The 24,723-nt window shown below is 48.3% G+C and overlaps 1 protein-coding gene across 2 annotated transcripts in view; it reads left to right on the top strand.

Annotated features, from left to right (window-relative positions):
• Atp6v0a4 (ATPase H+ transporting V0 subunit a4) overlaps positions 1–24,723 on the top strand; it is a 43,341-nt gene that overhangs the window by 14,265 nt on the left and 4,353 nt on the right. For both annotated transcript variants that reach the window (XM_041675507.1, XM_041675508.1), the window contains 6 exons: positions 3,706–3,856; positions 6,119–6,258; positions 8,535–8,692; positions 12,196–12,289; positions 17,093–17,211; positions 20,337–20,550. In XM_041675507.1, coding sequence (XP_041531441.1) covers positions 3,706–3,856; positions 6,119–6,258; positions 8,535–8,692; positions 12,196–12,289; positions 17,093–17,211; positions 20,337–20,550 — 876 coding nt within the window. The remainder of the gene's footprint in view (positions 1–3,705; positions 3,857–6,118; positions 6,259–8,534; positions 8,693–12,195; positions 12,290–17,092; positions 17,212–20,336; positions 20,551–24,723) is intronic.

The following is a 24,723-nucleotide window of genomic DNA, read 5'->3' as shown; positions in this document are numbered from 1 at the left end:
AGCCCCTGCTCATCCTGTCTGGGGTGTGAACAAGCTAACAAGTGGTTCTGAGGTAGAACTGTACCTCCAGCACATTAAAAAAAAAAAAGAGAGACTGTATTTCATATAACAGAGAGTCTCCAACTCTCTATGTAACTGAGGATGACTTGATTTTTTTTTTTTTTTCAAGACACAGTTTCTCTGCACAGCCCTGGCTGTCCTGGAACTCACTCTGTAGACCAGGCTGGCCTTGAACTCATAGAGATCTGTCTGCCTTTGTCTGTATAGAGCTGACCGTGTGCTGGCCACCTGGCTGACCTTGAACTTCTGACTCTAGGCACTCACCACTGCACCTGATTTATTCACTGCTGGGAACTGAAATCAGGGCTTAGAGCCTGCTAGGCAGGCACTCGATTGGCTGAGTTACGTCTCCAGTCCCTTTACCTTCGATTCTTAACTCAATGCTAAGGCATAGGAGAGAAACTTTTTTTTCCCTCCAGCAGTTGAAAAGCTGCCACCATTTCTTTGTGGCATTCACTCACTTTTCAGGGGGTACATTTTGAGTGCTCACGCGCTGCCCCTCTGCCGGCTGCAAGGGTGGTTTTCATAGTATGACTGTAGGTGCCCCCATCACCTTATAGCGGTATGGGCTAGCTAGAGAGACACAACACCCGAACCCTTGTACTAAGAGCTCAAAGGCACACTTGGTTCAGCGTGCTAGCTGCAGCACCAAGCACATGCATGGTGTTTGGTTGCTACTTCCTCGTGTATCTGTGGCACTCTCCCTGGGCACAGTGGATCAGTGGATCCAGAGCTCCCGGGGGAGACATGACCAGGCCCAGGAGACTTTCTAGAAAGAGAGATGAACACGGCGGTGCTTGCCCCTGAATATGTGCTTGCGGGCAGCCATGAATGGTGGGTGAGGGAAGTGAGGGGCATCATGGGAGAGAAGCTGGTTGTGACCACCTGTTGACCTCATGGAGGAAAGAGTGCCCCAGGGCCGACCCTTGGTTCTGGGTGGGTGAGACCAGCAGCAATGCCGTCCCAGCTCAGGCAGGAAGACGCCTCAGGCTATCCAAAGCCACACAGGGCCAGGGTGACCCACACGTGGGAATGGGCTCTGTGGTGCCAAGAGGGCGGCCTGACTGCTTCCCGCTGGAGAATGTGATACACTTGCTTGGATCAATGCATGGAGGATCAGGGTGGTGACCCCGCTGGACTGAGGCCTGGGTGGAGGGAGGGAAACTGGCTCTAGCCAGGAAGGTGGGAAGACTTCCTGCTAGGCCGGTGGTACATCTGGTAAGGGGTTGGGGGCTGGGGGGACTCATGGCAGCTGTGGCAATCAGAGCAGATATTGCTGAGGACCCTGGGAATACTGTGAGGTAAAGCTCTCAGGTGGAGAGGTCTGAAGACAGAGCTTGTGGTGAAAACGGCCAAGGAGGTGGAAGCCATCCATATTCCCGCTGAAGGAAACGGAGGCACAGAGACGAATAGGAAATCAGAGTGAATCAGGGCAGCAGGACTTGTGTGTGTGTGTGTGTGTGTGTGTGTGGCGGAGGGCATTCCCATCACCCTCAAGTTGCATTCCCAAACTACACATAAGGAGCTTTTTCAGATTATGAATTTCCCTCTGATGGGGCAGAGCAGGGGTGCATTCTGGGCGAATTGTGAAGCAGAGTGCTCAGTGAGCAGGGAAGGGGCAAGGTGGGTGTGGGGTAGGGGCAGGGAAGGGGGCAGGGTGGGTGGTGTGGGGTAGGGCCAGGGAAGGGGCAGGAAGGGGACAGGGTAGGGCCAGGGAAGGGGCAGGAAGGGGACAGGGTAGGGGTAGGGCGGTGCAGGGAGGGGGCAGGGCTGGTTAGGATGGAGGTATGAAAAGAAAGCTCCTGAGGCCCTCAGAACAGTGTAAGGGGTGGAATAAAACATTTTATTACATTTAACTTGTGTGTGTGGAGGGGGTGCACACACGTGGAGGTCAGAGGACAGCTTGTCTGAACTGACTGTCTCTCTCTACCGTGTTCACTCTGGGAACTGAACTCAGGCCATCAGATTTGGTGGCAAGCACCCTTACCTACTGAGTCAACTTAGTGGCTTAGGGGAACAATTTTATTCCATGGCAGAGTGGCCTGGTCCTGTCTATAATTTAGAAGCATTTTCACCACAGAATGGGGAGAGCCAGGCCACTAAGGAGGTGGTGCCACAACACTGGGGTCAGAATTGAATTTAGAATTTAGCAGGGGGGTGGAGCACGCCTGCAATCCCAGTACTCAGGAGGTGGAAGGACTGAAGTTCAAGAGCATCCTTGAGTCACAGCTATTTCAAGGCGGGCCTCGGGGTACAGGAGACCCTGTCTCAATGTTATCCTGTGTCGTCTTAAGGCCAGGCTTCCTACGAGGCTGGTTAGAGCAGTTCTTTCAACCCCCTGAAGTATCCCAGGTGCTTCCAGAACAGGTGTGAGTGGGAGGGTTAGGAAAGGTGAAGACTGAACAGGTGTTGGGCTCTGTCCTCATTGTCACAATCCCTTCCCTTGTGGCCTCTGCCAGCCACGGCTCAGCTGCCGTCGGGTGTGTACCAGATGGAGAGGAGGCTTCGGGCCTTGCTGCTGAGGAGGAGATGCCTACTCCCCCTTAACTGGAGAGTGGGGAGCTCCTCCAGATGCTTTACGACCTGGAGCAGTTTCTTAACCCTGCTGTCCTCGGTTTCTGTATCTCTAAACTGGGCTTTGTCTTGAGATCCACCTCATGGCATCATGAGGTGAAGTGTGACTAAAGTCTCCTTTAGTTGGCGAAGTCCATCTGAGGGCACGCTGTGTGTGTTTGGGGTGGTGGATGGAGTGGAGGATGGGCAGACAGGGGAGGTGACTTGTGCAGTCTTGGTTTCCATGAGGAGTAGGTCACGAAGATGTCAGTAGAGGACTAAGTCAACCCTGTAAGGAAGCCAAGGTGTTTTGACGTCACTCTTTAGACTGTAGGAAGTCTTTGCAGAACAATGCCTTTGGTTTGTTTTATTCTAGGCGTGACTGGGCAGCGTGGGTGGGCGGGTGGGTGGGTGAATCAACAGAAAGGACCTAGGCTGGAGGAGGTGGTGAGGCCTGGCTAGGGTGGTAACTCGGAGAATAGGAGCCAGGGTTCAGGAGGGAGAAGTATAGAGCTGGAATGGCAGCCACTAAGTCAGGAGAAGGGATTGAAATAGTGGCCACAGAACTTCAAGAACCTAGGAAAGTGGAGGCTCTGGGAAGAGGCAGGGGACAGGGAGGACCTAGTTGGGGTGCATTGGTGATTCATCTGTAGGTGCATGGATTTTTTTCTAGAGATGCTGAGTCAGAAAAACCTACTGGGCAGTTAGAAAAGAGTGAGATGTGGAAGAAAGTTCTTTCCTTGAAAGAAAAGGATGAATTAGCAAAATGGCTGAGCTTCCAAAGAAAGGGGGGAGGGCGGAGAATAGAGAGCCTAGAGCTGAGTGTGGTGTGTGTGTGTGTGTGTGTGTGTGTGTGTGTGTGTGTGTGTTGGGAACGCATGGAGGACGACCAGAGAACCAGGACAGGTTCTTCCCTTTTGATACACTCATGTAAGCGATATTAGGTAAGTATTAAGACACATTCACCTTGCACAGGTGGAATCATGGTTCTTGGGGAGGTAAGAGATGTCCCAAGTTTATGTCCCAGATCCAGATCTGAGGGCCGGTACTTAGCTCTCAAATATATACATTGGTCACCTGTTCTTTCTGCAGGAACTTAGTGGCTCCTCCATGGTCCCCATCATGACCGAAGTGGAGACGAAAGCAGACCCTCCCACCTTCAACAGGACTAATAAATTTACAGCTGGCTTCCAGAACATTGTCGACGCCTATGGTGTAGGGAGCTACAGAGAGATAAACCCAGGTAAAGGTCTGATGCCTTGCACAACGAGGTAGCAAGAAATTGAAAATTGCTGAGGTGTGCCTCTCTGTAGAGGCAGGAGGTGAACCCAATTATACCGTGACATTTTACAATGTCTTTTGGTTTCCCAAGGCTTTTGTAAATGCTGACTTATGAAAGATTTACTTTTTATCTTCACCCCTCCTTGAGTATGCTTATTTTATCTATTTTTATTTTATGTGCATTGGTGCTTTGTCATGGGTGTTGGGTCCCCTGGAACTAGAATTACAGACAGTGCGAGCTGCCATGTGGGTGCTGGGAATTGAACCCAGATCCTCTGCAAGAGTAGTCAGTGCTCTTAACAACTGAGCCATCTCTCCAGCCTTTTGAGTATGTTTTTGTTTAGAGTCAGGTTCCTGTATGTAGCCCAGGGTAGCCTTGAACTCACGATCTTCATGTTTCCATCTCCTGAGCACTGAGTGTACAAGTGAGTAACCCCACGCCTGGCTGTTTTAAATGTGAGCCAACCCTAGGTTCCATTTTCTTCTCCAAGTCAGCCAAGGCCCTATAGCATCTTTACAATTCCGAAGTTATTGTGTGAGAAAGACAAGGATCCACAGGACCTGAGATCAAGAGAATAGATTCTTGGTACCCTGACTTGTTTCATGTGACTATGGCGGCCTGGGTAGTAAAATAGAGGGGTAGACTAGATGCTCCATAGCTGCACAGAGAAGAGGATAGTTCTCTAGCTGGAGTCTTCTCTAACTTGTGACCAATAATTCGGGGCCTTCAAGGGGTCATGATGCCTGTGAGTGACTGCTGGTGCTGTCTGGGGTGGAGGCAGACCAAAGATGATACTGACAAGAATACAGGAGTTAGAGACACCCTTCCAGTCCTGTGTTAGCCACTTTTACCACACTGGCCAAATACCTCCATAAACAGTCTATGGAAGATGGGATTCTATCAGGGCTTTTCTGCCCTGTAATAAAATGCCCTGACCAAAGAAACGTAGGGAAGCAAGGGTTTATTTTAGTTCCTGGTTCCAGAGGGAGAGTCTATCCCCAGCAGGTAGAGAGGGCATGGCAGTAGGGGCAGGAAACTGGGGGCACCCACATTTTCATCTGCATACAGGAAACAGAGAAAGAACAGAAAATGGGGCGAGGCCATAAAACCTAAAGCCCATGCTTCCTCCTAAAGGTCCCATAATCTTCCCAAAAGAGTGCCACCAACCAGGGACCCAGTGATCACATGTGAGCCTATGGGGGTGGGGGGGCGTTTGTCATGCAGGGAAGGAGAAACAAGAGCCGAGAAAAGGGTCAATGGAAAGGGGTCAGGGCAAGGTTGAGTCTATTCTAGTTTGATTTCTGTGGCTGCCATAAACACTATGACCAAAACCAAACTGGGGAGGGAAGGGTCTGTTTCACCTTATAGTTCTAGTTCACCATGAAGGGAAGCCAGGGCAGGAGCTTGAGGCGGAACGGAAGCAGAGACCACGGAGGAGTGCTGCTTGCTGCCTTGCGCCTCATGGCTTCTTCAGCTTACTCCAGGGAGGCACCGCTCCCGGTGGACTGGGCCTTTTCACGTCATTAGGAAAACGCCCCACAGATTTGCCTACCAGTCAGTCTGATGGAGGCTTTTTCTCCCCAGAATGGCTCTAGCTGTGTCAAGTTGATGAAAACAAAACAAAACAAAACAAAATCTAGCCAGCATTTACTTCCTCAAATGGATACAATTCCAGTCTGTGATGGAAGAGCACCTCAGGGGCTGTACCCTGGGGATGCCCCAAACCGCAGCCTGCCAGTGACCAATCCCTTATTTAGCAGATGAGGCCTTAGACCACCTTCTCTACCCTTGACCCCCTCCCAATGCCACCATTCCATGAATTTATCAAGGGATTAATCCAGAGGTTAGGTCAGAGCCTGCAGGATCTCATCTTTCTGGAAATGCTATCACAGAAACACCCAGAGGTGCTTTGCTGATCCAGTCCAGCAAGCAGTCAAAAATTTACCATTACAAATGCCACCTAAATGTGATCGTGGGAAGCTTGATGCTTGAGTCACCTGTGAAAGACTCAGTGCTGGCATAACCTGAGAAAGGAGAATCTGTGCTCATGGGGTAGCTCGGGCATGTGGGAACCATGCCAGTACTGTGTGGAGATGGGGGGAAGACAATCAAAAAGGCTTGTGGGAACCTGCCTGCTGCTCGAGGGGCCTCTCTAGAGAAATCTTGGTGGGGGTATGGGAACCCATTCAGGGGCCTCAGCCGCTGTAACTGTCACCCCTACAGCTCCCTACACGATCATCACCTTCCCCTTCCTGTTCGCCGTGATGTTTGGAGACTGTGGTCACGGGCTGGTGATGCTGATGGCGGCCCTGTGGATGGTCCTAAATGAGAGGCACCTGCTGGCTCAGAAGAGCACCAATGAGGTGGGTGGCCAGCCAGTGTTCCTGGAAGGAAAGCAGTAAAATGTGTACGTGAGGAGTTGGTGGTGGTGCACATGGCACACACCTTTAATCCCAGCACTTGGGAGGAAGAAACAGGATGATCTCTGTGAGTTCAAGGCCAGCCTGGCCTGCTTGGCAAGTTCCAGGACAGCCAGACTGAGAGACATTGAGACCTTGTCTTGAACAAACAAAAAACAAAAAGGAAATGTATATGTGAAGGGCTGGCTCAGCAATTAAGAGTGCTAACTGCTCTTGTAGAAGTTGTAGAAGCTTGGTTTCCAGCGTGTGTGTTGTGGTAACTCACAACCTCCTGTAACTCTAAGCTCCAGGGCATCCAGCTCCCTCTTCTGCCTCCTTAGGCCCCTGAACATATGTGTCATATATTCACACATAAAAAAATAAACATAATGTGATTGTCACTCTAAGGAATAACATGGTTTTGTGAAAAACAAGAAAAAGATACAAAGTTTAAAAATAGCCCAGTTCAGCCCAGTGGTGGAGGCTGGTGTGCTCATTTTTAACCTCAGCACTCAGAAGGCAGAGACAGGTGGATCTCTGTGAGTTCAAGGCCAGTCTCCTCTACAGAGCTAGTTCAGCCAGGGTTACACAGAGAAATCCTGTCTCAAAAAAAAAAAAAAAACCCAATAGCCTAATTCAACATAAGGCTTTTGAACAAGGTGGTTCCTTTGGGCAGCTTGCTGCAGTAAGTTCATCAACTCATTTGGGATAATAAGGCATTGGGTTTTGGCTTACTTATTTTTGTTTGTTTTAGAGTCTCATGGATCCCAGCCTGGCTTCAAATTCATTTTATAGCCAAGTTTGACCTTTTTCTTCTGAGCCTCCTGTCTCTACCTCTGGAAGCTGGTGATTGTAGGCATGCACAGCTTGCCCGGTCTGTGTTGGACAGGAGACTGCATGCTAGGCCAGCCCACAGCACTGGTTCTTGTTGCTGTTTGGGGGCCTGAGGAATGAATCCAGGAACTTGTGTGTGCTAAGCAAGGATTCTACCTCTCTTACACCTCCAGCTCCCTTTATTATTATTATCATTACTATTATCATTATTTTAATTGTTTTGAGAAGGATCTCACTATATGAGCCAACCTGGTCTCAGACTTTCAGAGGTCTGCTTACTTCTGCCTCTAGAGTGCTGGAATTAAACCTCTGCTGGAATTAAACCTTGCCTTCTCATAATTTAAAAAAAATCTTTCTTTATTCTTATTATAAAAACAAAACATATTAATTGTAGAACTTAGTTTGGATTACAGTCTGAACACCTAGAAAAGATGGCGATGATGCTTTTGAATATGTCTACATTTTGTGTGTTTGTGCTTATCTATAGATACATAATTTTAAGAAATTGCCATCAAGAACTACACATTATTTGTAGCTTCTTTTAAAACCTATCCTAAAATACCATGAATGTTTTGCTCATGGCAGAGTATCTTTCTAAGAAACCCCAAGGGTTCCTGGACATCGGGACCTTACTCTTGGCATCCCTCTTTAGCACGGCCCTCTTCCACGCTGTTTTGAAGGCAGAAGTCCACGGGTGCTTGTGCGGGTTGGAGTTCGTCTGCCAGTCGGTTAATGGCAGGTGTGCTCATGGTAATACACGTGACAGAGCGGAAACATGCCCTTAGCTGTGTTCCAGGCTGTAAGAGGCACAGGTTGGATTAGCCGAGCAAGTGCCATGATGTCATTGTGAGTTAATCATAAGCAAGGTCAGTCTTGTGACCAATTCAGTCTTCCATGGCAAACTTTTAACTGATGTCATTTTCTGTGGAAGACATTTAAAGTTGCAAAGCGACATGTCAGCTGTTCCTGGAATGAATGATACCCGAATTCAGCATCTTGAGAATGAATGGTACCTGCATCCAGGAAACTGCTTTCCCTGGCGGATGTGGCAGACAGAAGCCCAGCTCTGAAGGCAAAGCCCCCAATGATGGCAGATCTGACCTGGAATGGTGGGGCAGAGGCCAGCTCAGGCTTCTCTCCCGGAGGTGCTGGAGACCACAGCCTGCCAGTTTCCAGTCCCTTAGCAGACAAGGCCTCAGAATGTACAACAGTCTATTCCGCTGAGACAAAGAACACGAGGCTTACATGTTTTGTTTGCACAGAGAATACCTACCAGGATTACCCCAACGTGGGCGACTGTGACGTCTGCCTTGGTCATGCCATCTCTCCCCCCACTACTGATGCCACTCTCCCCTCGGCATCTCTTCAGGCCCCACTGACACTCACCCTTTGTTTTCCTGGACCAGATCTGGAACACCTTCTTCAATGGGCGCTACCTGATCCTGCTCATGGGCATCTTCTCCATCTACACGGGCTTGATCTACAATGACTGCTTCTCCAAGTCTTTTAACATCTTTGGGTCCTCCTGGAGCGTCCAGCCTATGTTCAGAAATGGCACATGGAAGTAAGTTTATAGCCTGCCTGGGTGTGCTTGCTGTCCATCTAAAGACCTCAATGCCTACTTCTACAGCTGGGCATTTATTTACACACGGCTCTGATCACAGGTGCCCCTGAAATTTCACCCAATAATGTAGTTTTTTTTTTTTTTGAAAGATTTACTTATGGGGTCTGGTTGCTCTTCTAGAAGTCCTGAGTTCAATTCCCAGCAACCACATGGTGGCTCACAAGCATCTATAATGAGATCTGGTGCCCTCTTCTGGCCTGCAGGTGTACATGTAGAACACTGTGTATGAATAAATAAATCTTTTTTAAAATGTATTTTACATGTATGAAAATGTGTGTGTACCATGTATGTGCAGCAGAGGTCAGAAGAGGGAATTAGGTCCCCTGAAGCTGTAGTTAGTTTTCTGAGCTGCCATTTGGTTGCTGGGATTTGAACTTGGGTCCTCTGCAAGAGCAGCAAGTGCTCTTAACTGCCAAGCCAGCTCTCCAGTCCTAATAATCTAGTTTTATCTTGCATGCAAGACCTGCACCACTTCCCCAACCACTGAACTGGTTATTGTATTGCAGAGAGAGAGCGTCAGGGAGAATAGGGTGAGGTCAGCAGTAAACTTTGTTCTCATGTGGAGATGGAGGGAGAGTAAGATCGCCAGCTAGGAGCTTAGTGAAGTCTTTGCTTAAGAGAGGCTGGCACAGATGGTACAGTATGCAGATCCCACAGGACATTTCCTTAGGCTGCTCAGAAGAGCCAGAGTTCAACAGTAAGAGCAAAGAGGCGTTGGCAGCTCCCTGGTTTTGCTTGTGGCTGAGTCAGCAGAGTGGGTGGAGGGTGGGCACAGCTGGATGGATGGAAGTGGGCAACTAGAAGCTCTCTAACGCCCACAGTCTGCTCGCCCATGTACTTTCCAGTGAATCAGACTTCAGGCATGGGGATCGGGGGGAGATGGGGTTCAGAGCTTGAGAGAGACAGAAACAGTGTGGTTACAGCCTTGTTTCCCATCCTGCCTCCTCTCCCTCTTCCTCCTATCATGGGAGTGCTATTCCCTCCCTTCTTCCTTCTCTTTTCTCCCTACCACTTCCCTCTTTCCTTCCTCCTTTTCTCCCCCTCCCTTCTTCCTTCCCTCTGTCCCTACCTCCATCCCTTCCTTTCTTCGTATTTTTGAGACTAGGCTTCACTACATAGTCCTGACCTTGAACGTTTAGAGATCTGCCTGCCTCTGCCTCTCGGGCACTAAGATTAAAGGCGTGCCTCATTGTGCCAAGTCTATAACACTTCTATTTAAGGAATAAGAGTTTAGTCTGTCCATTCAAGTCTGTACAGAATGCAAAAGAAGGGAGAGAAGAAACAGGCAGTCTCACGTGAGGAGATTTGCTGGCCATTGTTGGAAGGCTTAAATAAGCTTTCTGGGGGCTGGAGAGATGGCTCAGAGGGTAAGAGCATTGCCTGCTCTTCCAAAGGCCATGAGTTCAATTCCCAGCAACCACATGGGGGCTCACAACCATCTGTAATGAGGTCTGGTGCCCTCTTCTGGCCTGCAGGCATACACGCAGAAAGAATATTGTATACATAATAAATAAATAAAAATATTAAAAAAAAAGCTTTCTGGAAGAAATGGGCAGTGTTTTGGTTTTTAGTAAGAGGACCGAAAGCAGGTCCTACACAAACTAGTGACTGCATCCCCAGCCCAGATGGTGATGATCTTTAGCTTAAGTTGTGGAGGTTCTGACAGATCTCATCTGGATTTTCTGGAAGGTCCAGTTTCTGGGAGTAGCAGATGCCAATGATAAAGGTAATGAATGAAGATGGTAGCTAAGACCGAAGCTACAACATGGCTGTATTTGTGGTCTGCTCCCCTTATAACGGATAGGCTTCTGAAGAGACTCCTAGAAGAACTTAGTTTCAAAATATATTAAATCTGTGTGATTTCCCAAAACTACGCGAATTCCGTTCCTCCTGTAGAGTGGGCTTGCCAGTCTGCAGACATGGGTACAAGTGCATGCATGCCTTTACTGTCCCCGCAAATGGCCCTTTCAGCTACTGGCTCTTCAGACACCCTGGAACCCGGGTAGACAGTGCTTCAGCACAGGCCCCAGTGCTGGGGTTGCGCCAAGTAGACTCGTGTTCATGGTGAGGTGGAGAAGGTTGCAGTCCTTCATCACCAGAGGGGAAGTACTCTCCAGCGGACCTGCTTCCTCTGACACATGACAGTGGCTTTCTGGAGACTTCCTATGGTCATTGGGGTTGGATGTATGGCCCAACAAGGAAGGCAGCACAGTAGTGGTCCAAGTAGACTTCCTGATGTTCCAAGCCACTGAGACCACGGCACAATTCTACAGAGAGTGCTTTTCTAGACATCCTGTCACCGTGGACATTCTTCTGGTCTTTATTTTAAACACATACACCCTTCGTTTCCTGTAGAGGCTCATTAAAACAAACAAACAAACAAACAAACAAACTGGGTCTGGGAACATTTCTCAGCTGGTAAAGTGCTTCTGTGCCAAGAGGCAGATCCAAATCCAGGTCCCTGGCATCCGTTTGAAAGCTGGGTTGAAAAGGGCTGGAGAGGTGGCTCAGAGGTTAAGACTACTGGCTGCTCTTCTAGAGGTCCTGAGTTCAATTCCCAGCAACCACATGGTGGCTCACAACCATCTGTAATGAGATCTGGGGCCCTCTTCTGGTGTGTAGGTGTACATGCAGATAGAAAGCTGGGTTGACAGCGTGTATTTGTAACCTCGGTATCAGGGGACACAAGGACAGAGTCCCTGATACTCACTGTGTAGCCAGACCAAGTTTCTCATCTCTTTTCTTTCCCCTTTTTCTTCTTTTGGGGGGTTGAGTTTTACAGAGCTAAAGGTCTATGTGGAAAAGTCCGCCTGCCCTTTAGGACCGCCCTTTAAATCTGGCTCAGTGTCTCACGGCTCAGCCCTGCTCTTTCTCTCCTCCTTTTCTGTCTGTTCCCCGCAGCCTGGTCCCCACTTCTTTGCTGATGCTTTGCAGTTTCTATTTTCCTGACTGCACTCCAGTCAGGGCTAGGGCTCTTTGGAAACTTGGGCTGTTAACCTGTGTGGTCCAGAGAGTAACTTCAGAAGCTTCAGTGCTCAGGACAGTACCTGATACATGGTGGCTATTCTGTGACCAAACATGGAGTCATTGAGTAAACAAAATGGCCACATTGCCAGCATCTGGGCTTTGGTTGGCTCAGAAGCTCATGGCTGATGACACTATAATATTTTTGCACTTGGCTGGTTATTATTAATATATATATATATATATATATATATATATATATATATATATATATGATTTTCGAGACAGGGTTTCTCCGTAGCTTTTTGGTTCCTGTCCTGGAACTAGCTCTTCTAGACCAGGCTGGCCTCAAACTCACAGAGATCCGCCTGCCTCTGCCTCCCGAGTGCTGGGATTAAAGGCGTGCGCCACCACCGCCCGGCTTACTTTATATATTTTTATATTACTTTTGTCTCCCCACTTTGTCTTTGTTTTCACAGTACTCATGTCATGGAAAAGAGTCAATATTTGCAGCTGGACCCTGCCATCCCAGGAGTGTATTCTGGAAATCCCTACCCATTTGGGATTGATCCGGTAAGAATGTTTTCCGGGGTGAAATGTCAGTTATGGTTGCCATGTTGTCGAGACCTCTGAACAGAGATGGCCCAGTCACCTGAGGCTGAGATGGGATAACTGTGGGGTTTGTGTAACAGGCAGAGCTGGGTCCAGGAGGCGACCTCCGCTATACCCTGAACTCTCGCTTTCTGTATGGCCTGCTTCCCGCTTCTTCTCCAGCAGCTAGCCCACTGCTGGCTCTTGATAGCTTTTAAAAGGCCCTTTGCAGTCTGGAGAGGAAGCTCAGCTGGCAAAGCACGTGGTGTTACAAGCGTGAGGACCCAAGTTTGGTCTCCCAGACTCTCATGTCAAAACCCAGATATGGGCTGGACATGTGGGGCACACCTTTAATGCCAGCGCTCAGAGCCAGCCTGGTCTCCACAGTGAGACGCTGTCTCAAAGAACAAAACAAAACAAAAATCTAGGCATGGTGGTATGTGCTTGGAATCCCAACCATCAGGAGGCGGACACAGGTGGATCCCTGGGACCCGCCCTAGCCTGGCTGGCCGATGAGAGATCCTGCATCAAAGAAGAAAAAGGGAAAACTGGTGGGCAGTCCCTGCAGGTGCTCTCCGCGTTGGCTGCCCAGATAGTCAGTGCATTAAATAAGTTACTTAATATCCTAATCAAGCCCTCTACCTTTTCCTCCCCAGTGGGTGACATCTTTCTTTTGCTCTGTATAGGGTGACTTTTTTGTAGGCCAGAAGTCAGCCTTGGGTGTCATCTTCAGCATACCTTGCATTTTGAGACAAGGTTTCTCCCTGGGACCTAAGCCTTGCCAATAAGCGAGGCTGGCCGGCCAGTGAGCCCCAGGGATCCCCTTGTCTTTGCCTCTGCAGCACTAGGATTAAAAGCACACACAACCATACATTTTTACATGGATTCTGGGCTCAAGCCTGACTTCTCACGCTTGCATGGCAAGCACTCCACAGACTGAGATATCTCCCCATACTCCTGGGTTTAGAAAACATGTTTCATTTTACCGATTTGTTTGTTATATCTCGCAGCCAACTAAGATCTGGCACCTCCCATCGCCCTTTGACAGTGTGATCTCTGAGTAGAGGTTTGTGAATGGTCACGCACATCCAGTCACAGAAAGCCGGTGCACACTGCCACCAGGTGTCAGCGTTGTGCCCTCTAATCAACCATGCCTCCTGTAGACTGGAATTTGATTAGTTTTTTTCTCAGCTCTGGATGGGAAGGAGCCTGAGTGGCCAGTGTCAGTCTTGGCGACTGAGAGTTAGCAGCATGGGTCAGAGAGTGGCTCCTCAGCAGCCTCCCCCCATGCCACCATCTCCTCCAGTTTCCCTGGGTTCTCCCCAGCAGCCTCCCCCCATGCCACCATCTCCTCCAGTTTCCCTGGGTTCTCCCCAGCAGCCTCCCCCCATGCCACCATCTCCTCCAGTTTCCCTGGGTTCTCCCCAGCAGCCTCCCCCCATGCCACCATCTCCTCCAGTTTCCCTGGGTTCTCCCCAGCAGCCCTTCTCCTTACCCCAATAAAAGCAGAAGGCGTTGCTTTGCAGGAGACTTTTCAGGCCTAAAGCCCAGTTCCATTCTAAGTTTTATCAAAACGGGTAAAATCCTTGAAAGCCAGTCTGTAAACTGCAAAGTGTAAAAGACAAATGAGTTGCTAATGTTTTCAAAAGTTTTTATTTTTGGCCAGGCGGTGGTGGTGCACACCTTTAATTCCAGCACTCAGGAGGCAGAGTCAGGGGGATTTCTGTGAGTTGGAGGCCAGCCTGGTCTACAAAGCGAGTTCCAGGACAACTAGGACTGTTACACAGAGAAACCCTGTCTCAAAAAATTAAAAAAACAACAAAACAACTTTTTTTAATCGAAAAGAAACTCTGCGCATGTGTCTCTGTGTGCACATGTGTCTCTGTGTGCGCATGTGTCTCTGTGTGTGCATGTGTCTCTGTGTGGGTATATGTCTCTGTGTGCGCATGTGTCTCTGTGTGGGTATGTGTCTCTGTGTGGGTATGTGTCTCTGTGCGCATGTGTCTCTGTGTGCGCATGTGTCTCTGTGTGCGCATGTGTCTCTGTGTGCGCATGTGTCTCTGTGTGCGCATGTGTCTCTGTGTGCGCATGTGTCTCTGTGTGCGCATGTGTCTCTGTGTGCGCATGTGTCTCTGTGTGGGTATGTGTCTCTGTGTGCGCATGTGTCTCTGTGTGCGCATGTGTCTCTGTGTGCGCATGTGTCTCTGTGTGCGCATGTGTCTCTGTGTGCGCATGTGTCTCTGTGTGCGCATGTGTCTCTGTGTGGGTATGTGTCTCTGTGTGGGTATGTGTCTCTGTGTGTGCATGTGTCTCTGTGTGTGCATGTGTCTCTGTGTGGGTATGTGTCTCTCTGTGTGTATGTGTCTCTGTGTGTGTGTGTGTCCCCGAGTCTAGCTGTCCTAGCAAGCCAGAGGCATCAAGACCCCTGGAGCTGGAGTTGCAGGTGGTCTTCGTGAGCCAGATGTGGGTGCTGGAAGCAAGCTCTGAAAGGTCCTTAAGTGCTCTGACCATCAGCCGTCTCTCCAGCTCCATGCCATGTGCTGGCATCTTCACAGAGGGGAAGGTGTTCTTATTCGTCAGACTAGCGTCACCAGGAAGCAGACAAGGGGAGTTTGGAGGAGATGTCAGGGTCTGATGACATTCCTTTGAAGCCCACTGTTCCTACCTTCTCTTCCCACACAGCCCATACCCGCCTGTCAGCAAACCCTATCCGCCTAGTTCTGCTCCTCAGACTCAGCAAGGATGGAGAACTTTAAACTTACAAATTGAGGGGGCCAGCGAGTTCTGGGGAAGATGTAGGGGAGCCTTTACGCAGCATGGGTGGAGGGATGTAAACATGTGTAGCCATCACAGAAGTCGAATCCAGAAAACAGAACTACATGACCCAGTTAGCCCACCCTCGGCTAAGCCACAGAGACGCTCCTGCGTGTCCATATTCATTGCTCCTTTATTCCCAACAGCCAGGAAATGGAACCTGCCTAATGGCCATCATAATGCCCATCAGCATATGAATGGCTACAGAAAATGTGTTACATGTACACAATGGGATTTCATTCAGCCTTAAAGGAAAATGAAATTACGGCTTTTGCAGGGAAATGGACGAAACTGGAAAATAATATGTCAGGCTGCCTAACTCTATTGCCAGAAGACCAATGCTGCTGCTTTTCTCTAATACAAAGCCTAGATCTGACGTGTGTTTGACACAATGGGGGTGGGACTGGAAGGGCAATCATGAAAAGACAGGAACGCTTGGGAAGGGGAGAATAGGAGGGAGCTCTTAGTTGGCTATTGGCCAAATGTATTGTAATTAACATAGTTTCTGTGTGATTATTCGAGTCTGAGCGGCCGGGAAATGAACGAGCAGTCTCTGGTTATAAGGACCCGTATCTTATCCATGGTGGCTCTACCAAGTGATTGTAGAAATGGCTTAAGAAGGTTCTGGAAAATGCTCTGTCCTGTGAAGTATTCTGGGAACTCAAAGCAAAATGGGATACTATAAAAAAGGAGTTGGAACCCATTCTTTGGTCAACACTCTGCAGGCCATTAGTAAAGGAACTGAAGCAAGTTTGAGACTCTCCGTAGTATTTCAGAGTATCTTTCCAGTTGGTACAAGGCAAACCATGTATCTTCTGGTGTGTGTGTGTGTGTGTGTCTGTGTGTGTGTGTGTGTGTGTGTGTGTGTGATATATGAGGGGAGGCATGCATACCATAGAATGTATGGTTAGAAGACAACTTCACTGGTTTCTCCTTCTACTTTTTCATGGGTCCCAGGAATAGAATTCAGGTCCACTGTAGTTTGCTTTCTGTTGCTATGATAAACACCATGACCACAAACAACTAGGAGAGGAAATGGCTCATTTAGCCTCACAGATTACAGTTCTCATTGAGGGGAAGCTAAGGCAGGAACTGAAGCAGAGGCTATGGATGGGAGCCATTTCCTGGCTTGCTCCTCATAGCTTAGTTTGCTTCCATAGACAACCCAGGAATGTCTGCCTAGGGATGGAACCACCCGCAGAGAACTGGGCCTCCTACATCAGTAACTAATGAAGAAAACAGTCCACAGGCCAATCTGATGGAGGTCAAGGTGACTCTGGTTTGTCAAGTTGACAAAAGCTGAGCAATACAGGTAGCCGGACTTGGCAACAAACACCCTTCCACACAGGGCCATCTCGGCAATCTTTATCCCTTGCTTGATGTGGGAGTGTCATATATCAATCTGTTGATTTCATTGGTTAAGCAATAAAGAAACTGCTTGGTCCTCATAGGTTAAAACATAGGTGGGAGGAGTAAACAGAACAGAAGGCTGAGAGGAAGAAGCTGAGTTAGGAGTCGCCATGATTCTTCCACTCCAGACAGACGTAGGCTAGAATCTCCCTGGTAAGCGCACCTCGTGGTGCTACATAGATTAATAGAAGTGGGTTAAGAGGCTGAAACTAAGGGGCCAAGCGGTGTTTAAAAGAATACAGTTTCCGTGTAATTATTTCGGGGCATAAGCTAAAGCTAGCCGTGCAGGCGGCGGGGGGTGCCAGGGACGCAGCCCCGCCGCTCCAATTATTACAACACTTGCTTTCTTCCAGCACTGGGATATATGATCAATGGCACCAGTGGTCCTCACACTTGGTTACCATAGTTGTGGCTATAACAAGCTTATCTTTTCCCCTTTCTTAGCCCGATGTGCATGTTGTCATCCTCACAGCAGCATCCTTGGGGGACTGTGTTGTAACCTGAATTCCAAGAAACCTCCCCAGTTCCGCTCATGTCTTTCTCATCATGTTTCTCCTCCAGATTTGGAACCTGGCTTCCAACAAACTCACGTTTTTGAACTCCTATAAGATGAAGATGTCAGTCATCCTGGGGATCGTCCAGATGACTTTTGGCGTTATTCTCGGCCTCTTCAATCACATGTGAGTTTCTTCATAAAGGAAAAAAAAAGGTTTTTTTTTTTAAAATTATGTGTACATGTGTGTGTGTGTGTTTCAGTGTGGGTGTGTGCACATGAATGCAGGCTCATGGATCCCCTGAACTGGAGTTATTGGTGATTGTGAGCTGCCTAACATGGCTTCTAGAAACTGAATTTGGGTCCTGCAAGAACAGGGCCTCTTAACCAATGAACCATCTTCCACCCTTCATGTGAGTTTCTTGATTCACCTTCTGCTTGCTCTTCTGGTGGCACTGAGGAGGATGAGGCAGAGCCACCAGTGAGCCTTTGTGTGGCAGGTAGCTTCCCTCTGGTTCTTGGCTTGAGCTGAGAGAGGCTGGTTGGCTAGAATCAGGAGCACCTCTGTTTCTGTCATGCAGAGTCTGTTGAAGTGAACGTGTGTTTTGCATCTCAGAAATACCTTAGTGTTCATGAAGGTGCTGGGAAGCTCATTTAGAGCACCTTGTGTTTCTCCTACCCGGAAGGGATGGCTGGTATAGTATCCACCTCATTCTCCACCCAATGGGCCAGGGAGGACTGGTATGAATTTTGGTGCTCCCAATCCTGAATCATCCTGGATGTCTTTTTCTCTCAGCTGGTAGCAGCCTCTCTTCCTCTTGCCTGTTCATGTCACACCCTATTCCTTTCCTTTGTCAGCATCCATTACTGGAAAGCTTCTCGAACTTATTGATACTAATAGCATCACATGTTCTCTCAATGTGCCTTTTGGACGTGGCAGCTGACATCAGGTGCCCAGAAATCCCACTCGCTGCTTAGGTCAGGAATAAGTGGGGCATCAGGGTCCACAGAAATGGTGGAGAGCTTGTAATCATTTTCAGTCTCAACTTCAGCTCCTAGGGAATGTGATCATAACTGCAATGCCTGACATGCTGAGATTGTTAGCATAGTATAACATGGGGGCTGTAACTCAGTTGGTAGAGAGCCTGTCGGCTTGCACAAAGCCCTGGGTTCATACAATGGGTGTGGTTGTGGTATACACCTGTAGTCCCCGCACTTGGGTGGAGGCAGAAAAACCAGGAGTTTAAAGTCTCGCGACACAGCCAGTTCAAGGCCAGCTTGGGCTCTGGGAGATCCTGTCTAAAAAATAGAGGGGCAAGTAAAGAAAGAAAAGGAGATAAAGAGAGAATGGGAATACATGACCAGAATGGGTTAGGTTACAGGAAAACGAACAACTTCAACCTCGATGGCCAAAGACCATGAATCACAGCAGCAGCGCCCACTGTCTGTCATCCTTCTGCCCAGGGGACTTAGAGGAGGATGGGTGGGCACTACCTGGATCCCTGCAGGTGCCATGGCAGAGAAAAGGTAGAGAGTTACTCAGTGAGTCTTAAAGCTTCTACCCAAAGTGGCAGGTGACTATTTCTGGTCCCATTTTGTTGGCAAGAACCAGTTGTAGGGTGATCTTAGCTTGATAGGCCTTAGACAACCAAGGATGCTGTGCCCTGAAGGATGAACTGCAAGCGAGAGGCTAAATATGTGTGGGAAAGAACTGTCCAGTGGATGGATGGCCATTGGCCTCCTTGTGAAGCAGGAGTTCTGACAGTGCGTCTCTAGAGCTCCCCTCTTAGCCTGGTAGGGCTCTGTCTTAGTGCAGAAGGCTGTGAACTTTATTACTCTATCTTGGTACCATGTCTTGAGAGAATTTTTGACTTTTATAGAATTTTAGGATCATAAACTACTCTCTTGTTTTCTGTTCTTGAGGTACCAGGAAGTGAGCATAAAACCTCCCACAGGCTAGGTGTCTTGGGCACTGTTCTGCTATGAAGAGATCCTATGACCATCACAACTCTTATAAAGAGAGAATTTAATCGGGTGCTTGTTTACCGTTTCAGAGGATTAATCCATTATCATCACGGTGGGGAGCAGTATCTGAGAGCTTTACATCTTAATCCTGCAGGCAGAGAAAGAGAGAGAGAAACAGAGACGACAGACAGGTCTGGTGTGGACTTTTGAAACCTGAAAGTCACCCAATGACACACTTCCTCCTACAAGGTCACACCTATTCCAACAAGGCCACCCTTCCTAATCTCTCTAATCCCCCTCAAACAGCCCATTAACTCAAGACTAAGTGCAAATATGAGCCCGTGGGGGCCATTCTCATCCAAACCACCACACTAGGCAAGTGTTCTCTACTGAGCAACAGCCCTCCTTTGTAAAGATAGGGTCTCACGTAGCCCAGACTGACTTGACACACACACACACACACACACACGCACACACACACATACACACACACACACACACGCACACACACACACACACACACACACACACGGCCTTGATTTCCTGCTTCCAGGTTCTAGGATTATAGGCAGAATTAATGGGAACCTCGGTGCCCATTTTTTTTCCCTTTTTAATTTTGAGACAGGGTCTCATTAAGTTGTGTAGGCTGACTTGTGATTCACTGTGTACCCCAGGCAACGCTGGAACATGTGATTCTCCTGCCCCAGCCTTTGGAGTGTCTGTGATGACAGAAACAGTGTTTAATGTTCTTCTACCCAACCATGAAAAAGTGAGCACTACTGAATTAAGGCAGAGAGAGAGAGAGAGAGAATGTGTGTGCGTCACATGTGTTGGACCCCTGGAACTGGAGTTAAAGATGACTGTGAGCCACCTGATGTGACTGCAGACAATTGAACTTGGGTCCCTGGGGAGAGCAGAAAGTACTTCTAATCTCTGAGCCATCTCTCCAGCCCCATGTTAGAATCATCCTTAATTTCCGGGCTGTATCTGGTCTCCAGACTGTATATAACAATACCTGCCTTAGTGCCTGAGTGGGAGAAGAGCTTCCAGTGTCTGTTATTGCTTCATCTCCCCTTCAAATGTGTCTTGGGAGCGAAATCTCCGTGAGAGGTGTGGTCATATCACCAGACAGCACCTTCTAGACCTAGGCTCCCCGAATCTGTGAGAGCAAAAGCACTCTCTCAGTATTCCCTTTCTCTTTCTTTACCCATCCGTGTTTGTGTTTGCCAGGGGAGTGAAGCTGTTCGCCTGTGCTCAAGAAGGAGATGAGCACTGTGTGCTCTGGGAATGATGCTTAAGCACAGACGTTCTGCTAACGTTCCGTCTCTGTGTGGTTTCCACCCCTAGTTACTTCAGAAGGACCCACAACATCATTCTGCAGTTCATCCCTGAGATGATTTTTATGCTGAGTCTGTTTGGATACCTGGTTTTCATGATCATCTTCAAGTGGTGTCGGTACGATGCCCACACGTCCCAGAAGGCCCCCAGCATCCTCATCCACTTCATCAGCATGTTTCTGTTTGACTACAGTGAGGCCAATGCACCCCTGTACGGCCATCAGGTAGCTCTGCTTTGAAAATCCCTCCTCCAGCCCACTTGGTTCTGAGAGATCTCTCTCTCCCTCTCTGAGTGCCGCGGAGAGTAGTTCCCTGCAAGACTGAGCCATCTTAGCGCTCAGAGAAGAACATTATGTTCCCATTATGTAAAGGGACGAGCATAGACAGCTGTTAGGAGGCTCCCACTCTTCCTGCTGGGGTAATGCACAAGGGACATCACTGTTGAGTTGAAAACTGGCTAGCAAAAGAGGAAAATATGACCTTTGAATGGATTGGCTTGAGTGGTAAAATGCTCCAGATTAAAACATTAAAGGTTTAAAAAAAATCTGGGACTGGCAAGATAGGTCAGCGGCAGGTAAGTGCTTGCTGCCATCCTGCTGATTGAGTTCAGTTTCTGGGACCCATACAGTGGAAGGAGTGAACCAGTTTCTGCAAGTTGTTCCCTGACCTCCACATGCACCCAAAATAAATATGTAGGTAATTGTAAAAGAAAAATTAAAAATCTCACGTGGGAGGCAGAGGCAGGTGAATCTCTGTGAGTTTGAGGCCAGCCTGGTCTTACACAGAGTTTCAGGCCAGCCAGGGCTCCACAGTGAAACTGTGTCTAAATATAAACAAGCAAACAAAATCTTTTGTTAAAAAAAACAAATTCTAAGCCTGTCAGTAGTGGCGCACGCCTTTAATTCCAATAATCGGGAGGCAGAGGCAGGCGGATCTCTGTGAGTTCCGAGGCCAACCTGGTCTACAGAGCATGTTTCAGGACAGCTAGATCTGTTACACAGAAAAACTGTCTCAAAAAAAAAAAAAAACAACAACGAAAAAGCAAATTCTAGCTAAGGTTCACATGACAGAAATAGAAATAAAACCTGGAGCAGAAGTTCCTCAGTTCCCATGAATGGTGAGTTTCTGGGTACTGTGAGCCAGGGTCATGCTATTCCCTGAGTCCCAAAGTCTGCCAGACCTCACCCCATTTTCTGGTCTTCCATGGGTGGTATGTCTACTCTGACTTTCCATTGCCTTCAGCCTCTTAATAGCTGCTCCTGGGTCTCTACAGGAGATTGTTCTAGGACACAAAAAGCCCCTGTAGATCCCAAACCCCGAAACGTTCAAATCTCTTCTATAAAGTGGCACAGTATTGGTGTAGAGACTCTTTAGCTCCACCCCCTATGCAGCCAGCACAATGCCAATGCTGTGTAAATGGCGGCCATACCAGTTCTAGGGAAATAATGACTAGACAAAGGGTCTTTGAGTGTTCACTACAGAGTTCTTTTAATATATATTTTATATATATATATATATTTTTTTTTTTTTTGGTTTTTCGAGACAGGGTTTCTCTGTAGCTTTGGTGCCTGTCCCGGAACTAGCTCTTGTAGACCAGGCTGGCCTCGAACTCCCAGAGATCTGCCTGCCTCTGCCTCCTGAGTGCTGGGATTAAAGGCGTGTGTCACCACCGCCCAGCCCTCTTTTAATATTTTTGATTGAGTAGATATGTGCCAGGCTTCCTTAGCCTCCTTATTCCCCAGGGAAAGGTGAGTGCACTATCTGCCTGTTCTGTAGCCCCGTGACGCAGTACAACCAGATGCGATAGGGAGTCAAGTCAAAGGCAGGGACTCAGTTTATTACTGTGAGCATCAGCTTATATAGGTTAAATGACATCATGTGATGTGGGGGTACCTCTAGCCAATGAGAGACAGCCAAGCCCTCCCTCTGGCTGGAGGGGGCATCTACCTAGACTTTGCTGTCTCGTGCTCAGCTTTGAGACTATCTTTTCAAACTCGAGCCAGGCTTTTCTCTGTCCTACAGGCCTCGAGGTACAGGCCCTGAGATGATTTTGGCCCAACAGATATGCAGATGTGAAACTTGCAGAGATGATCGAGTATATCTTGCTGTTTTCAGTAATAGATATAATTTATTTGTTAGGTATCCCAGAAAGTGTTTAGGTGAACATCCAAAGTCATAGGTTTCTTCATGGTGTCATGACACAGGTGTCATTATAATGTGTTCCCGTTTGTCCTCCCTCACGGCTCCCCCTCCGGCGTGTTCCTCCCCTCTCCCCATAAAGACTATTTTATCTTGAAACAATAGAAAACGCTCTCTAGGAGCTAGATAGAAAATGAACTCAATGAATCATTCTTTGGCAACACAAACTATTCTTTCACCCCGGCCTCACCCAGTACCGAGACAGCTTTGAGGACAGGTTTTTCAGAAATGGAAGACCTGCTTCTGTCTAATTCCTTGAGACAGAGTTACGCAGCTGGGATCGCACAGGTGGCTCTTCCACGGACACGTCCTCTGCCAGGGACTGTAAACATTAGGTTCCTAGTTGACTTTGAGCTTTTTTTCCTGGCTCCTAGCTGTGTTCCCTTCCTTCCAGAGGCATCGAGCAAAAAGAGAGCGTTCTGCCCGACTTGGCTTTTGTAAGAGATGCTTTTAGATAATAATCAGAGAGGAAACATACCTCAGAGGGCCTTTTTGTGTCTGGCTTGTTAAACATACACACAACAACCTTGGGCTGGCCCCGGAATGCTGGCACAAAGTGAGTGTGTTTTCAGGGCTCGTTTACTCCATGCTGGTTTATTTGGATTTCCCAAACAAACGCTTTCTTGTACACATTGACCTTGGAGTAACCAGGTATTCCCAGTGTTAACTGCTTGTAGAGAGGCCCAGGGCTTTGTTTCCTTTGGAAGAGGCGCCAGGCATTGCAGCGAGAGAGTGGTGGCTTTCCAACTTCTTGTTGTATTGAAAAACATTACGGAGAGTTGGCGGCCTTCCTTCGGACCTGCTATGAAGATTAATTATGTTGACATGGCTTGAGATTTCCATAACCTCGGTCTGGGGTCACATGGTTAGAAGAAATGGCAGTCACCAAAGTCTCCTCAGCTTTGTTCTCTTGCTGTCTTTGCATACAGGCACATACAGGCGCTTTGTATGTCGTCTGGGGCCGGGAGGTCTGGTTGTGAGACGGGCAAATGGCAGGAGGTGGCTTCATGTGCAGGGGCTTCAGTGCATAAAGACAAGACACGTGCCCTTCCCTCCTTTGAGCTTGTGAAACAGAGCAGGCGTTGAGCAGATAAAATGCTCCCACTGGGTAAAAGGTCTTATTGTTGTCGCTCCGGGACCATCTCCTGATGCAGCGAACCTTGAGCTGGCAAGAGCAGCCGAGGAAGCAGGAAGAAGGCTCACAAAGCTGCACTTCCTCAGCCTGGGAGCAGTTTCCTGTCCCTACCCCGTAGTCAGGACACCTTCCCCAACAACAGCTTTCTACAGGGTAGCTGAAGGGCTCCTTGGAACTGGGAAATGTGGATGAGGACCTGTAAAATAGGCTCTGTGTGTGTTAGGGGGCGGGGAGCCCTGAAAGGAAATATGAAACTGGGAATTCCTCTTGGGTCTCAGCAGGGCTCAAATGTGGAACCATGAGAAACTGGTTCTGAGTACACAGTGGTATGCCAGTCCCTGAGGGGACTGGAGGCAGACCGTCAGAGTGTGTGAGAACTCCTGGTTTCCTTCTCCAAGAGGGAGGGGGATAGGAAGTGGGGAGGGCGAGAGAGCTCAAACAATAACCTTACATTGTGAGTATATAATTATTGATTTAGTATACAATGACGCAAGGGCTGGTTTCAGCAGAGAGACGGTTGGAGTCGTGTGACCTGCCAATTTTCTTCTGGAATTAGAGTAACTCTGTCCATCGAGCAGGGTTAAAGGGCCAGGGAAGCCTAATGCTGTCTTCCTAGTGTATCTCAGGAGGACTTCCTGCTTGAAAGACTTCATATGACATGAGTGTATTGCAAGGGTTACATAGCGCATAAACAACACAGAAATGGTTTCTCTGGCTGGAGAGATGGCTTGGAGGTTAAGAGCACTGACTGTTCTTCCAGAGGTCCTGAGTTCAATTCCCAGCAACCACATGATAGCTCACAACCATCTATAGTAAGATCTGGTGCCCTTTTCTGCTTTGCAGGCATACATGGATGCAGAATGTTGCATATATAATACATAAATAAATCTTTTTTAAAAAAGGAAGAAAAGAAGTGGTTTCTATCCTTCCTTGAGCACAGAGCACCACAGGATGGCCGTTTGTCTGTCCACACCAGGAATGTAGCAGAAGTGAGGGTGACGGGATCGGACTGCTTCAGATCGCCCGCCTTCGGCCCGAGCATGCGAAGCCCCACCATGCATGG

The sequence above is a fragment of the Microtus oregoni genome, unplaced genomic scaffold (genome assembly GCF_018167655.1).
Source record: "Microtus oregoni isolate MIOR12 unplaced genomic scaffold, Mior012 000026F_ref0000081, whole genome shotgun sequence".
In the NCBI taxonomy this organism is placed as follows: Eukaryota; Metazoa; Chordata; class Mammalia; order Rodentia; family Cricetidae; genus Microtus; species Microtus oregoni.
Note: the sequence above shows the minus strand (reverse complement) of the source record. Positions and strands in the feature narration are given on the sequence as shown.